Source organism: Procambarus clarkii, chromosome 10 (assembly GCF_040958095.1).
Source record: "Procambarus clarkii isolate CNS0578487 chromosome 10, FALCON_Pclarkii_2.0, whole genome shotgun sequence".
Taxonomy (NCBI): Eukaryota; Metazoa; Arthropoda; class Malacostraca; order Decapoda; family Cambaridae; genus Procambarus; species Procambarus clarkii.
The window spans coordinates 28,386,856-28,403,487 of record NC_091159.1 but is presented as its reverse complement, the minus strand read 5'-3'; the positions used below and the strand labels follow the sequence as shown (position 1 = coordinate 28,403,487).

Here is a 16,632-nt window from a genome sequence, read left to right as displayed (position 1 = left end):
GTACCGGTACACGTGTCGTTTAGGACTGCTTAGCCTCGTTGCCCTGCACTTGGGAGACCTCTGTTCGGATCTCCAAAAGGCCAGAAGGCTCAAGGCCATTCTCTCTTCCAGATTGATACGTTCACTCGTGATCCTCGTGATCGTCGTCGTCAGCCTCTTTGCGTAGTGAAGATCACTTTTGATAGTAAGTCTCTTCCGTGTTCCGTAATTCTTGCTGGTGCCCGATGCTCCGTTCAGGAGTACATCTCCTCTACTAGCCTCTGCAATAGGTGCTGGAGATTTGAGCATGGTCCTACAAATACACAAGTGAGGTGTCTCTCTGCCCCCTTGTGTGGGGACTCGGATCATTCTAAGACAGTACTCTTAATTCTTCTCAAGCTCGCTGCATCAATTGCGGTGACGCCCACCCTACCTTCTCCCGCGCATGTGTGCACTACAAATTTGAGGAAGACATCATCAATTTGAAATATCGTGATCATTTATCTTCATCTTTTTCTGAGGCGAGACAATAAGTATGCCGTCTCTTTCTCTGGCATGTCTTATGCTCGTATGTTGCGTTCCACTTCTCGTCCTCTCCCACTTTCTCAGTTTCGCAACCATTGCCAGGCCTTGGACCCGGACACCCCCACCACCGCCTCACCTGCTCCTTTGCGTTCTGGGTCAGAGGGTCCTGGTTCTCCGTCTGGTGTTTCCTTCCTTCCAAGTCTTCCCAGTCTCCTGTGCCCTCTTTCCCTTCTCGCCCCAAGCCTTCATTTCGGCCCTTCCTTCTGTCTTTTGGCCCTCCTCACCGCCTGTCCGTCCAGGTCGTTGTCCATCCTCCTCCCAGCCATCTTCATGTTGACCACTCCCGTTCTCTTTCTCCTGTTGAGACTGTAGAAGCTGTCGCCCAGTACATTGCTGCTGGTACGCCTGTCTCTCTACACCAGAAACGTAAGCCTGGCTCCTCTCCTTCCTCCCTGGCGGGTAACAAGGCATCACTTTATTCCTCGCCACCGACTCCGACTCTATCCCTACATTCCCTCCCATTTCAGTGGTAGTCACCTGTCCAGGCTATGGAGGTTCCCTTGGTCCTTGATTCTCTCTGATGCTGCCCTTGATGAAGTACACTCCGCTGGTTCTGACCTCCCACCCCCTGATTCCCTTGACCACCCCTCTCTGATGCCTCCCCTCACTCCGGACTCTGTCAGTCCGCCTCTGGTCCATCTTAACGCTTCCTTGACTGCATCGTCTTTGCTAGATTTACCTATGCTCCATAACCCCGATTTCACCTATCTTGATTCTGATTTTATTTAGTGTACTGTGTTCTTATTTGCCTTTGTTTCTTCATTGTTCTCTGTTTCTGTTCTCTCTATTTTTGACGATGTCTATCCTTAAATGAGCGTGTGGATGCTGCCGCTAAGGAGGCCATCCGCACTTGTCCCATCTCCCGTAAAGGTGTTCCTTATTCCGACTTCTACCCAGTTATCCATTCCTCAATCCGTGCCCGTTGGCAGGGTCGTTGGTCGTGTATTACTGATAACAAGCTGCGTGCTCTTAAGGGTAACTTGTCTCCATGGCCTTCCTCCTACCACCGTAACCGGCGGTGGGAAACTGCTATGGCCAGGTTATGCCACACACGTTTAATTCACGGGCACTAACGGAGCGCCGCCCTGCTCCTTATTGTCCAAACTGCATTGTCCCTCTTACGGTCGTTCATATCCTTTGTTGAATGTCCTGACATGTCTTGCTTCCCGACCGTCCCTCGCGGTCACTTGTCCCTCGATAGAATCCTTGGTGAATCAGATACCTTTGTTATCGCTCGCCTTATGCGCTTTTGTTCCTATATTGACATCCTTAGTGATATTTAACGCCTTTTGAACATCCCACACATTTGATGGTGCTACAGTCACCTTAGCTTGGCGTCTTCATTTGATAATTACTTACTTAATACATTTCAGTGGTCTATTAATACAATACAAACTTATCAGAGTTACTGTAGGTGCCCCAGCAACCTAGGCCAAGATTAACGATGTTCTTATCATGATAGCGTAGTCTCCCCCTTCCCTCCGCTCTGATGCCTTCTAGTGATAACCACTCACTTATTCAGCAGAGTAACCGACCCTGCGACACAAACCTCACTTGTTCACTTGCATTCTTTAGAACTGCATTATTTGACGGTGTTTCTACTCACCCTCGTTTAACCCGCCTATGTTGGCCTGCAGGTGGCAGCTGCTGGACACCCCCATGACGCTGGAAGAATTCAACAGTCTGCCGAAGGTGCAACCGGAGTTCTGGTCGTGTGGCCTGAACCTGTGCCAGCCCACACACAGCCCCGTCATCTTCAGTAGCCAGACGGAGATCACCCTCTTCGCCCCCGTCGATATCAGATACAAGTACAAGTTCTTCCCCGCCAGTGAGGTGAGATGGTGGGAGGGAAACATGGGATAGAGGGGTGGGAGGGGGAACCTTGGGTAGAGGGGTGGGAGGGTGCTGAAGTATAGCAGGTAAATTTAGGTAAAATGGAATATTTGTTTTTTGTTATTGTCCAATTTCCTTATAAAATTACTAAATTTAAATCTGCTTTCGTGAATCAGCAAGAGAGAGCAGTCTCTTGTTCTCACCCATGTTCCTTTGGTCTCCATCACTAAAATGCAAGTTGCTGTCACTATTTTTTTCGCCTGACTGTATATTTAAATCTTTAAGAATGTCGAGGAGGGTGGTGTGTATATACCGGCTTGTCACAGACCTTGATACTGGCTTGTCACAGACCTTGATACCGGCTTGTCACAGACCTTGATACTGACTTGTCACAGACCTTGATACTGGCTTGTCACAGACCTTGATACTGGCTTGTCACAGACCTTGATACTGGCTTGTCACAGACCTTGATACTGGCTTGTCACAGACCTTGATACTGTCTTGTCACAGACCTTGATACTGGCTTGTCACAGACCTTGATACTGGCTTGTCACAGACCTTGATACTGGCTTGTCACAGACTTTGATACTGGCTTGTCACAGACCTTGATACTGGCTTGTCACAGACCTTGATACTGGCTTGTCACAGACTTTGATACTGGCTTGTCACAGACCTTGATACTGGCTTGTCACAGACCTTGATACTGGCTTGTCACAGACCTTGATACTGGCTTGTCACAGACCTTGATACTGACTTGTCACAGACTTTGATACTGACTTGTCACAGACCTTGATACTGGCTTGTCACAGACCTTGATACTGGCTTGTCACAGACCTTGATACCAGCTTGTCACAGACCTTGATATTGGCTTGTCACAGTCCCTAACCTTAGGTAACGGTAGCCTTAATAATCCATTAGGTTTTTCTACCATCAAATCAACCTGCGTAGTCATGTATAAATCCTAAGCTCCGGTCTTGTGGTGGCGCAGACTGAGGAGTCGTGCATGAACCAGTGGGTGTTCTGCACGATGAAGGAGGGCGGCTCCGTCGGCTCCTTCACCGTTGTCCCGCCCGTCGACGGAGTCTTCATCCTTAAAATTTACGCAGGAGTGGAGGATCTCCTTGAAGATGATGGCTCCGCCCTAAGCCACGTGGCGTCGTTCCTCCTCGTGTGTGAGAAGGTGAGGTGCTCTCTTGTGAGGTGTGAGAAGGTTTCTGTTGATGGGTGCGATGAGGTGAGCCACCACTAGCTAGCGTTACTCAATATCCACCCTCCCAAGCCACCACTAGCTAGCGTTACTCAATATCCACCCTTCCAAGCCACCACTAGCTAGCGTTGCTCAATATCCACCCTCCCAAGCCACCACTAGCTAGCGTTACTCAATATCCACCCTCCCAAGCCACCACTAGCTAGCGTTACTCAATATCCACCCTCCCAAGCCACCACTAGCTAGCGTTACTCAATATCCACCCTCCCAAGCCACCACTAACTAGCGTTACTCAATATCCACCCTCCCAAGCCACCACTAACTAGCGTTACTCAATATCCACCCTCCCAAGCCACCACTAACTAGCGTTACTCAATATCCACCCTCCCAAGCCACCACTAACTAGCGTTACTCAATATCCACCCTCCCAAGCCACCACTAGCTAGCGTTACTCAATATCCACCCTCCCAAGCCACCACTAACTAGCGTTACTCAATATCCACCCTCCCAAGCCACCACTAACTAGCGTTACTCAATATCCACCCTCCCAAGCCACCACTAACTAGCGATACTCAATATCCACCCTCCCAAGCCACCACTAACTAGCGTTACTCAATATCCACCCTCCCAAGCCACCACTAGCTAGCGTTACTCAATATCCACCCTCCCAAACCACCACTAACTAGCGTTACTCAATATCCATCCTCCCAAGCCACCACTAACTAGCGTTACTCAATATCCACCCTCCCAAGCCACCACTAACTAGCGTTACTCAATATCCACCCTCCCAAGCCACCACTAACTAGCGTTACTCAATATCCACCCTCCCAAGCCACCACTAACTAGCGTTACTCAATATCCACCCTCCCAAGCCACCACTAACTAGCGTTACTCAATATCCACCCTCCCAAGCCACCACTAACTAGCGTTACTCAATATCCACCCTCTCAAGCCACCACTAACTAGCGTTACTCAATATCCACCCTCCCAAGCCACCACTAACTAACGTTACTCAATATCCACCCTCCCAAGCCACCACTAACTAACGTTACTCAATATCCACCCTCCCAAGCCACCACTAACTAGCGTTACTCAATATCCACCCTCCCAAGCCACCACTAACTAACGTTACTCAATATCCACCCTCCCAAGCCACCACTAACTAGCGTTACTCAATATCCACCCTCCCAAGCCACCACTAACTAGCGTTACTCAATATCCACCCTCCCAAGCCACCACTAACTAGCGTTACTCAATATCCACCCTCCCAAGCCACCACTAACTAACGTTACTCAATATCCACCCTCCCAAGCCACCACTAACTAGCGTTACTCAATATCCACCCTCCCAAGCCACCACTAACTAACGTTACTCAATATCCACCCTCCCAAGCCACCACTAACTAGCGTTACTCAATATCCACCCTCCCAAGCTACCACTAACTAACGTTACTCAATATCCACCCTCCCAAGCCACCACTAACTAACGTTACTCAATATCCACCCTCCCAAGCCACCACTAACTAGCGTTACTCAACATCCACCCTCCCAAGCCACCACTAACTAGCGTTACTCAATATCCACCCTCCCAAGCCACCACTAACTAACGTTACTCCAATATAAAACTTTTCATAACCCTTGTCAACTAATGTTACCAAACAAGCCCCCTCCCTATCTTCCCTCACCTCCATCAACTAACACGTTGATGGACGTGTTAGTTGACGCCCCACGTCAACTAACACTGTCTAATACTTCCACCTTCCTGGTCCACGTCAACTAACACTGCCAAACATTCCCTCTTCGTTTCACAGGCTCGCCGGAACCCGTTGCCGTGGCCGCCACACAACATGGCGTGGGGTCCGACGCCCCTACTGTACCAGTGTGGCCTGGACCCCGTCAACCAGACCGGGCCGGTCATCGTCACCTGGGGAGGCAAGAAGCTCATCTACTTCGAGAAGGCATACGACCTCATGCTCATGTTGCAGGTGTACGATGTTGAGGGCAACATGCTCGACCTTAAGGTGAGTCAGCAGGGCCTGTCTGCACACCCTCTGGTGAGTCAGTGGGACTTGAGAACCATCTGCTCGACCGTTGTTGAGTCGGCATAACCAGTAAGTGAACCCAAGTGTGAGTTCGAGGGTAAGCGTAAAAGCATGCATGCTTGTACACTTACCCTCTCCTTGCCAAACCAAAGACACAGTGGCACTCCCAGTAAAGCAAAAGTGGAAGTCTGAGGAACTACATGATAGAAATACAAATGGATACACAAAATCAATTACCGAGGCTCTAACAGAAAATGAAAAAAAATAGTAGTCCTGTTCAACAAACCACACACTAGAAAGTGAAGGGACGACCACGTTTCGGTCGTCGTCTAATAGACTTCAGAATGGTCCAGGACGGACCGAAGCGTCGTCGTCCCTTCACTTTCTAGTGTGTGGTTTGTTCAACATATTTCAGCCACGTTATTATGACTCCTCGTCTGCATAGTAGTCCTGGATATTTATAATTCCCAGCAAACATAAAACAAACACAACAAAAGGATCACATCAGCGGCGAATGCAAGGCTGGCGAGCATAAGAACTGCCATCAGAAACTTGTGTAAGGAATCATTCAGAACCTTTTACAGTATACCTCATATGTCAGACCAATACTGGAATATGAGGCTCCGGCGTCTAGTAAAAACACAAAAACGAGTCCACATCTTGTCAAACAGAAAACTAAGTTAGAAAAGGTTGAGAGGTATGCCACCAGGCTGGTCCCCGAGCTGAGAGCAATGAGCTGCCAAGATAGATTACTGGAACTAAACCTCACAATACTGGATAACAGAAGAGTTAGGGGAGAAATGATCACTACGTACAAAATTCTCAGAGCAATTGACAGGGTAGATAAAGACAAACTGTTTAGCACGGGTGGAACACGAACAAGGGGACACAGGTGGAAACTTAGTACCCAAATGAACCACAGAGACATTAGAAAGAACTTTTTCAGTGTCAGAGTAGTTAATAGGTGGAATGCATTAGGCAGTGATGTGGTGGAGGCTGACTCCATACACAATTTCAAATTTAGATGACAGACCCCAGTAGGCTCAGGCATCTGTACACCAGTTATTGACGGTTGAGAGGCGGGACCAAAGAGACGCAGCTCAACCCCTGCAAGCACAACTAGGTGAGTACACACACACAAATGAAAAGGTGATGGAACCTAAAATCGTCAATAGTTTCAAGCGTTATACGACAAAGAGCACTGGTAAGACGGGACACCACGTGTGTAGCTCTCATCCTATAACTACACTTAGGTAATTATAGAGGTTTACTGGTGTGTGTTGAGAGTGACTCGTCTCTCCTTGGTTGTAGGGCATGGTGGGCCACGACGAGACGGAGGACCAGGTCAGGATCATCATCGTGCCCCCGGGCATAGGCTACTACAAGTTACTGATATACGGCATCCCGAAGCCCCAGGTGGGTGACTCTGCGGTATGTGTCTTGCTTGAGCTTTCTTTATGTTGTAGCACAATGTGTGCGTGTTTGTGTGTAAGACCTTGTGGTGTGTTCCCTCTCAACCTGGAAATACTCCAGTGCACCGCTTCAACCTGTCCTCTTAAAAAGAACGTCGCTTTTGGCCGTTTGCCAGTATGGCCGAATATGGACGTAATTTGAAAATGAAAAAAATAATAATATAAATTTGGGATTTTTTTTTCAACAACAGTAAGTTAAGGGTCCTCTGATAGGTTAGGTGGGCAGGAAATTCTCATAAAGTTTCAAAACGGTATGAAAAACGTTAATGGAAAGAATCCTTTTCTAAGCTGGCCCAGTAAGCCGGACGACTCAAACAGAAAACGGAAGAGTACGTCACTTTTGTGAGTCGATTTCATTTCAAATTACGTCCAAATATGGCCATAGTGTCCATACGAGCGAAAAGTGACGTTATTTTTAAGAGGCCGGGTTGTTGAATCAGCGTCCTCTTGTGAGGCTGGTGACCCACGTTATGATAATTCCAACTATTTGGCGCCCATGTTGTTTACATAAATTTTGGCCTTGTATCTGGTACTCTGTAATGAGGGCTAATTAATACCAGTTATCTGTATCTGGTATTCTGTAATGAGGGCTAATTAATATCAGTTACCTGTATCTGGTATTCTGTAATGAGGGCTAATTAATACCAGTTACCTGTATCTGGTATTCTCTAATCAATTAAATACTCAGTGTGTTCTTACCTCACAGGTCCCGGGGGGGTTGTAAACAGATGTGGTTGTGCTGTGGATGTTCAGTCATGGCTCCCTCCCTCCAGACAGTGCCCCCTGAGTTACCTGACCCTCCAGACAGTGTCCCCTGAGTTACCTGACCCTCCAGACAGTGTCCCCTGAGTTACCTGACCCTCCATACAGTGTCCCCTGAGTTACCTGACCCTCCAGACAGTGTCCCCTGAGTTACCTGACCCTCCATACAGTGTCCCCTGAGTTACCTGACCCTCCAGACAGTGTCCCCTGAGTTACCTGACCCTCCAGACAGTGTCCCCTGAGTTACCTGACCCTCCATACAGTGTCCCATGAGTTACCTGACCCTCCAGACAGTGTCCCCTGAGTTACCTGACCCTCCATACAGTGTCCCATGAGTTACCTGACCCTCCATACAGTGTCCCCTGAGTTACCTGATCCACCATACAGTGTCCCCTGAGTTACCTGACCCACCATACAGTGTCCCCTGAGTTACCTGACCCACCATAGTGTCTCCCTGACCATCCTGGTCTATCCTCACACATCGCCTACCTATCCCATGCTCGGCACTGATCATGTGCTTCTCTGTGGTAGATAAACAACTGCATTTTTGCTTAATGTAAACTTTAACATTTTTTGTAATATTAAATTTTGAAAAATATTTTTCGCATTATAGTAATCAATAATTTTCAGAGTAATTTCCATTTATGGGTTAGCTTGATTATATATTTTGTGTTTTTACTCTCCCCAAAATTCATAATTTGTTACATAAGGGCATTTTTCAATATATAAAACATAAACTAATTATGTTAAGACTCTCTATGGGTGTAGTAGCCATTGGCCTATGTCGATTGGATCAAAATTATGCCTTCTACAGCCTCCTTGTTTCTCAGATTTGTATATCTGCAGCTTGCATTGTTGCAGAGCACACCTTGTCGTGCAGGTCACAGTGCACACAAGACGGGTTGGCAACACCTTTGAAAACTAACATAACTTTACCTAACCTATCCTAGCCTAGCCTTACCTAGCCCTATGCTAACCTTACCTAGGTCTAACCTAACCTTATCTAAGCCTAGCCAAACCTAATATAGCCAAACCTAATATAGCTAAACCTAGCCTAACTCAACCTAACCTAAACCAGTTCGACCTTACCTAACCTCACCTAGCTTGAACCAACCTAACGTAATCTAATGCAAACTAAACTAACCTAACCCGAACTAACCTTATCCGAAATAATCCAACCAAAACTAAACTAATCCAACCCCTCCTAGCCTAACACAGTCTAATCTAAGGTAATACATCCTAGTCCAGCAATATATACGATTTTAACGAACAGGAAAAAACAACTTGATAGGATGGTCTTGTGTACACATGGACCGTTACTCCTCCGTAAACCTTCCTTCATACTCTTCTGCTCGTCAACACTGTCCCTCCCATCCCTGAACACTGTATACATTGTGTACATTGTGTACATTGTATACATTGTGTACATTGTGTACATTGTGTACATTACACTTCGTCTCAGACCAACCATAGTGTGTCTAAGTTCTTGTTGTTGTTATTATTCTCGAGCTGTTAATAGATAACAAACACAATGTTTTAGATAAAACACATTGTCGTCCCTGTACACCACTCCTGTCGTCCCTGTACACCACTGTTGTCCCTGTACACCACTGTTGTCCCTGTACACCACTGTCGTCCCTGTACACTACTGCTGTCGTCCCTGTACACTACTGCTGTCGTCCCTGTACACCACTGCTGTCGTCCCTGTACACCACTGTTGTCGTCCCTGTACACCACTGTTGTCGTCCCTGTACGCCACTGTTGTCCCTGTACACCACTGCTGTCGTCCCTGTACACCACTGTTGTCGTCCCTGTACACCACTGTTGTCGTCCCTGTACACCACTGTTGTCGTCCCTGTACACCACTGCTGTCGTCCCTGTACACCACTGTTGTCGTCCCTGTACACCACTGTTGTCGTCCCTGTACGTCACTGTCGTCCCTGTACACCACTGTTGTCGTCCCTGTACACCACTGTTGTCCCTGTACACCACTGTTGTCCCTGTACACCACTGATGTCGTCCCTGTACACCACTGTTGTTGTCCCTGTACTCCACTGTTGTCGTCCCTGTACACCACTGTTGTCCCTGTACTCCACTGTTGTCGTCCCTGTACACCACTGTTGTCGTCCCTGTACACCACTGTTGTCGTCCCTGTACACCACTGCTGTCGTCCCTGTACACCACTGTTGTTGTCCCTGTACTCCACTGTTGTCGTCCCTGTACACCACTGTTGTCCCTGTACTCCACTGTTGTCGTCCCTGTACACCACTGTTGTCCCTGTACACCACTGTTGTCCCTGTACACCACTGCTGTCGTCCCTGTACACCACTGTTGTTGTCCCTGTACTCCACTGTTGTCGTCCCTGTACACCACTGTTGTCCCTGTACACCACTGTTGTCCCTGTACTCCACTGTTGTCGTCCCTGTACACCACTGTTGTCGTCCCTGTACACCACTGTTGTCGTCCCTGTACACCACTGTTGTCGTCCCTGTACACCACTGCTGTCGTCCCTGTACTCCACTGTTGTCGTCCCTGTACACCACTGTTGTCGTCCCTGTACACCACTGTTGTCGTCCCTGTACACCACTGTTGTCGTTCCTGTACACTACTGTTGTCGTCCCTGTACACCACTGTTGTCGTCCCTGTACACCACTGCTGTCGTCCCTGTACACCACTGTTGTCGTCCCTGTACACCACTGTTGTCGTTCCTGTACACCACTGTTGTCGTCCCTGTACACCACTGTTGTCGTCCCTGTACACCACTGTTGTCGTCCCTGTACACCACTGTTGTCGTCCCTGTACACCACTGTTGTCGTCCCTGTACACCACTCCTGTCGTCCCTGTACACCACTCCAGCCATTCCTGCACAGCAAGCACTCCAGCCATCCCTGCACAGCAAGCACTCCAGCCATCCCTGCACAGCAAGCACTCCAGCCATCCCTGCACAGCAAGCACTCTTGCCATCCCTGCACAGCAAGCACTCCAGCCATCCCTGCACAGCAAGCACTCCAGCCATCCCTGCACAGCAAGCACTCCAGCCATCCCTGCACAGCAAGCACTCCAGCCATTCCTGCACAGCAAGCACTGCAGCCATCCCTGCACAGCAAGCACTCCAGCCATCCCTGCACAGCAAGCACTCCAGCCATCCCTGCACAGCAAGCACTCCAGCCATCCCTGCACAGCAAGCACTCCAGCCATCCCTGCACAGCAAGCACTCCAGCCATTCCTACACAGCAAGCACTCCAGCCATCCCTGCACAGCAAGCACTCCAGCCATCCCTGCACAGCAAGCACTCCAGCCATCCCTGCACATCAAGCACTCTTGCCATCCCTGCACAGCAAGCACTCCAGCCATCCCTGCACAGCAAGCACTCTTGCCATCCCTGCTCAGCAAGCACTCCAGCCATCCCTGCACAGCAAGCACTCCAGCCATCCCTGCACAGCAAGCACTCTTGCCATCCCTGCTCAGCAAGCACTCCTGCCATCCCTGCAAGCTGAGTCCTAAACTTCTAACACACATTTATATAACAAAAATTCCTCTTGACGAGGACAGGACTTGACTGGTTTTATATATATATATATATATATATATATATATATATATATATATATATATATATATATATATATATATATATATATATATATTTATACATTTACAGAAATTCAGTTATCTTCGTTCTCGACTCACAATCGGGGATCTCGGTTTCGATTCTCGGGCGGGACATAAATGGCTGGGAACGTGTCCTTCCCCTGTTCACCTAGCAGTAAACAGGTACCCGAAAGTCAGGCAACTATTATGGGACTGCATCCTGGGGAGTCAGTAATTTGATCTTGGGAAGGGGGGGGGGGGGAACTCGATATGTAGGTTTCCTGTCCCCAACAAAATTCATTTAATTATACTTTAGTCTTGTATTGCGGTCCCCCCTCATGGTCGAACTTCTGATCCTTCCCAGGATACAACCCCACCACAGCTGCCTAAACCTTGTATTCCTGTTTACTGCTTGGTGTAAAGAAGCACTAGGTGAATGGAAACGTACCCAATCATTTCTGTCCCGCCCGGGAATCGAATCCAGGATCCCCGATTGTGAGTTGAACTTTTAATTGTCCTAGCTTTGTACTTCACTACCCAATTCCCTCTCTATTATCTCACCTCTCTTCCTCCCACTCTGTTATCCTCTCCTCTCTCATATCTCAATCCCCTCCTACCTCAGGTATCCTATCAATCTCTCATCTTTTTTCCTTTCCCTCCCCCCTGCACCGTTATCCCTCCCTCTCCCATCTCTCCTTCCCACCCGGTCACTCCCTTCTGAAAACACAAAGCCAGGCACTCGGCTCTAATAAACAACTTTTCTTTGTTGCGGCCGCTGCTGAAGGTGCGGGGCCGCTGGCGTCTTCCTCTGCTGGCCACCTACCTCATTGAGTGCAAGATGAGTCTCGGACACCACTCCAGTGACCTTCAGGGCAAGAAAGGCAAGGGCAAAGGCAAAGGGAAAGGAAAGGGCAACAAAAAGATTCAGGTGGCTACCAACAGCAACAGTAGCTAACAGGGACTGGCAAGAATTCATCGTCCCCCAGCGAGAACTGGCAAGAATTCATCGTCCCCCCAGCGAGGACTGGCAAGAATACATTGTCCCCCAGCAAGGACTAGCAAGAATACATTGTCCCCCAGCAAGGACTGGCAAGAATGCATCGTCCCTCAGCGAGGACTGGCAAGAATACATTGTCCCCCAGCGAGGACTGGCAAGAATGTATCGTCCCCTAGTGAGGACTGGCAAGACTGCATCGTCCCCCCAGCGAGGACTGGCAAGAATGTATCGTCCCCTAGTGAGGACTGGCAAGACTGCATCGTCCCCCCCCCAGCGAGGACTGGCAAGAATGCATCGTCCACCAGCGAGGACTGGCAAGTCTGCATCGTCCCCCAGCGAGGTCTGGCAAGAATGCATCGTCTTCCCAGCGAGGACTGGCAAGTCTGCATCGTCCCCCAGCGAGGACTGGCAAGAATGCATCGTGTTCCCAGCGAGGACTGGCAAGTCTGCATCGTCCCCCAGCGAGGACTGGCAAGACTGTATCGTCACCCCCCCCCCCCATTGAGGACTGGCAAGAATGCACCGTCCCTCCAACGAGGACTGGCAAGAATGCATCGTCCCCCCAGTGAGGACTGGCAAAAATGCATTGTCCCACCCCCCCCCCCCCCCCGCAACGAGGACTGGCAAGAATGCATCATCTTCCCAGCGAGGACTGGTAAAAATGCATCGTCCCCCAGCGAGGACTGGCAAGAATGCATCGTCTTCCCAGCGAGAACTGGCAAGAATGCATCGTCCCCTAGCGAGGACTGGCAAGAATGCATCGTTCCCCAGCGAGGACTGGCAACAGTGCATCGTCCCCGGCCAATCAAACTAATTCGAAGCTAAGAGACGTCAGCATTTAGGGTAGAAATAGCGTAAGCTACTCTATCTTTGATTAATATATTTTATTATAAACTTACCTGAAATTAAACTTGAAATTAGGAAAGGCCTCCGATTAACAGACACACGTTTCCCCAGTGCGGAGTATGAGGACACTTTTTCTTCATTCTAGAAAAGTCCAGGTGCCCGAAAACGCTGTGCGTGATAAGTGTCTTCGTAAACAAAAATGAAAAAGGTACAATAATTATAAACAATGTAATATAGCCTATATATATAGTTTGTATGAATAAATTATTATTATTGGTATAGAGAGAGGAAATGAGCGTGATAATTAGTATTGGCAAGAACGCACTATTGACTGCGATAAAGCCACCAAGAGTACAAAGTGTTGGTTGATGACTCGTCTTCGTGTATTGGGAAGCTGCTCCTCTGAAATAATTCATTATCGTCAAAATCGACGTTCGCGGCGAAAAATTATATTAAAGCTTTATTATATTTAATACTGCAAATATCTTTTTAAAAAGCCTCAAGTTAATTAGAAAAACTAATATTGTTCATTATAATGTAATTATATTATCGAGTCACTATATCATTCATTCTTAATGATGGCATTACTGAGGAAATTATACACGTGCTGCAATATATTAAACAAGAGACAATCTGGCAGCAGTTTTACCTGTGGGGGCGGCACATGGCAGCAGCCGTGGTAGGGTGTTGCCAGTGTACGGTGAAGACACTAAGTTGTGCCACATTTTATACCTGCTTTACATATTACAAATTTAACTTTATTGAAGCTAAATCATGTCACTGGGAGTTAGACGCGTGTGTCTTCCAGGCCAAGTGTTGTTGATGCCTACAGTGTGGAGCCCTCCAGCCATATATGGCGGCCTCCTGCAGGGCGGACGTCACAACCTGCTGGTGGTACTGCATGTCTCCTGCAGGGCGGACGTCACAACCTGCTGGTGGTACTGCATGTCTCCTGCAGGGCGGACGTCACAACTTGCTGGTGGTACTGCATGTCTCCTGCAGGGCGGACGTCACAACCTGCTGGTGGTACTGCATGTCTCCTGCAGGGCGGACGTCACAACCTGCTGGTGGTACTGCATGGCCCGAGGGAGACGAACTGTGCTGCAACAACATTCCAGTTGATATAATAGGCTATGTCAGCTTTAATGTTAACGGCCTGATACTCTGTAACACTAGTTAAATGGCAAAGTAAATTCAGCTTTATCTAATGGTTCTTAGAATTATACAATTTTAATTTTTATCTGCACTAAATATGCCGACAAAGAGTTCAATATGTTATGTGTTTCATGTGGCGTTTTATATTGAACTGGGACAGCATGTTGCATGAAAACCAGTGAACAAGGTTATTAAGAATATTTATCAGATATACAATTCATATTCTTGTTCTGTGTTATTTTAGTGCTTATTGTGTTTTTGTGTTATTAACATAATTTACACAATAAGCACTAAAATATTACCTTTGGTGTTCTTATTTGGCATTGTTATGGACACAATGGATGTTCATCAGTAGGTAAGTGTAACTCTGGCAGTACCACGTCTCCATGGGTGTAGACGTGTTCAGATCCACGTCTCCAGGGCAGTGCATGTGGACGTGTGGTTAAGCCTCTCACCTCTAAGGTGGAGTATATTCCACTCTCAGTATGTCATCAAATGCATTGTACAGATACCAGATTTAGTGTCACACACTTTTTTTACTTATCTCTCTTTTGTGTATACTGTATTAAATGTTAATTAATATATACTGTAAAAAAAATACATTGTAAAAATATGGTTCCACTGTAAAAAAAAATGCTTCATTGTAAAAAAGAGATCACGTGTAAATGTATTGTAGACTGCAAATGCCATCCAGAGCGGGACTCTAACATGCATTGTACATTCTCATCCGCCCCTCTTCATGGCGAGTTACTTGGACTTTTTTTTTTTTGTATCATGAGATCCTCTTTCCATAGTGAAAGAGTGTTCATCTCACGGAGGAGGTCGGGGTCCGAGCTCACTATTGACTGTTGCAGAATTCTGTCTTACTTTTATGTTCATGAAGTGAGAAATATGAATTTTCATAGAGCAATGGCTTTATTGGTGACAATGTTTCTCGCAGCATATTTTGTGCTTGTATTATAGTCGCCGGGCCCCTCAATAAGGGTAAATTACAACAAAATAGATGTTAATTCTTTTTAACTCCTAGAGGAACATGTCTTGATAGATATCTATAGTTCAGAATGTTTCGTGCGTATAGTATGGAACTAATCCTGACCGACATCACACTGAAATACTCATTCTTTAGACCGGCCAAGCTTACTTATGTACAAAACCAGAAGCATATACAGTAGTATATACATCATGCAAAAAAATGCAGCAAGGCTCGCCTTGTGCTTGATGCATGAAAACTGTCAAGGAATAATGAGGAGTGAGTGATCCCGGTGTACAGTATGATGTGTTGTACAGACTACAGGCAGACCTCCATCCCTACACGCACAAAGCTCTCAGCGAGGCCATCATTATAATACCTGACGTGCGGTAGCCTCAATGGCTGCCTCAAATAACAGATAACATTTATGTTGAATACATTATAATATTATATATGTATATATTGGTGTTTAATTGTCCTTTACAAAGTTTCAAAGAATAAAGCAAAAAAAGAAAACAAACATGTATATCAAAGCCAGAGCTCCTTGAGATGTAGAGTTTTGTCAGAGAGTGACGGGTGACTCAACTGATGACGTTCGAACACTTCCGGAACAAGTCCTTTACTGACGAATTTTGTTCGAACCACAACGCTGTAAATGATTCACCCACGTACTACAAATACAAATACTCGCCAACAGAACCTAAACACCTAACCTAACCTATGCCTATATATGCACATGATGTAAACATTGTTTTAATACATAATCACAATATTTATGTAATTAACTTGAATGTAAGATCTCTAAGCAAACACTTTGATGATGTTAGTGCCCTAATTCAAACAGTTGACAACAAATTATCTTTTGTTGTGCTTACTGAAACGTAGTTAAAAGAGGATGCTACACAACTCTACAACATAAAGCCCGTCCTCCAAGCAAAGATCCAAAAGTGATTCCATGCACCCGCCAAACCCCCTGCTTATGAATGAACAACGGTTTACACACGACTCACAACTGATTTCATTCGAACACTTCCGGAACAAGTGCTTCACTGACGAATTTTGTTCGAACCACAAAGCTATAAATGCTTCATCCACGTAATACAAATACAAATAATCGGCAACAGAACCTAAATACCTACCCTAACCTAACCTTTGCCTATATATACGTAATATGCCAATATATTATAATATTAA

The 16,632-nt window shown here is 46.9% G+C and overlaps 1 protein-coding gene across 1 annotated transcript in view; it reads left to right on the top strand.

Annotated features, from left to right (window-relative positions):
- LOC123745863 (uncharacterized) overlaps positions 1 to 13,054 on the top strand; it is a 200,474-nt gene extending 187,420 nt beyond the window's left edge. The window contains exons 13-17 of the mRNA XM_069322254.1: positions 2,202 to 2,397; positions 3,386 to 3,577; positions 5,415 to 5,624; positions 6,957 to 7,076; positions 12,255 to 13,054. Of these exons, the coding sequence (XP_069178355.1) occupies positions 2,202 to 2,397; positions 3,386 to 3,577; positions 5,415 to 5,624; positions 6,957 to 7,076; positions 12,255 to 12,425 (889 nt within the window). The 3' untranslated portion in view covers positions 12,426 to 13,054. The remainder of the gene's footprint in view (positions 1 to 2,201; positions 2,398 to 3,385; positions 3,578 to 5,414; positions 5,625 to 6,956; positions 7,077 to 12,254) is intronic.
- Positions 13,055 to 16,632: the final 3,578 nt, after the last annotated feature.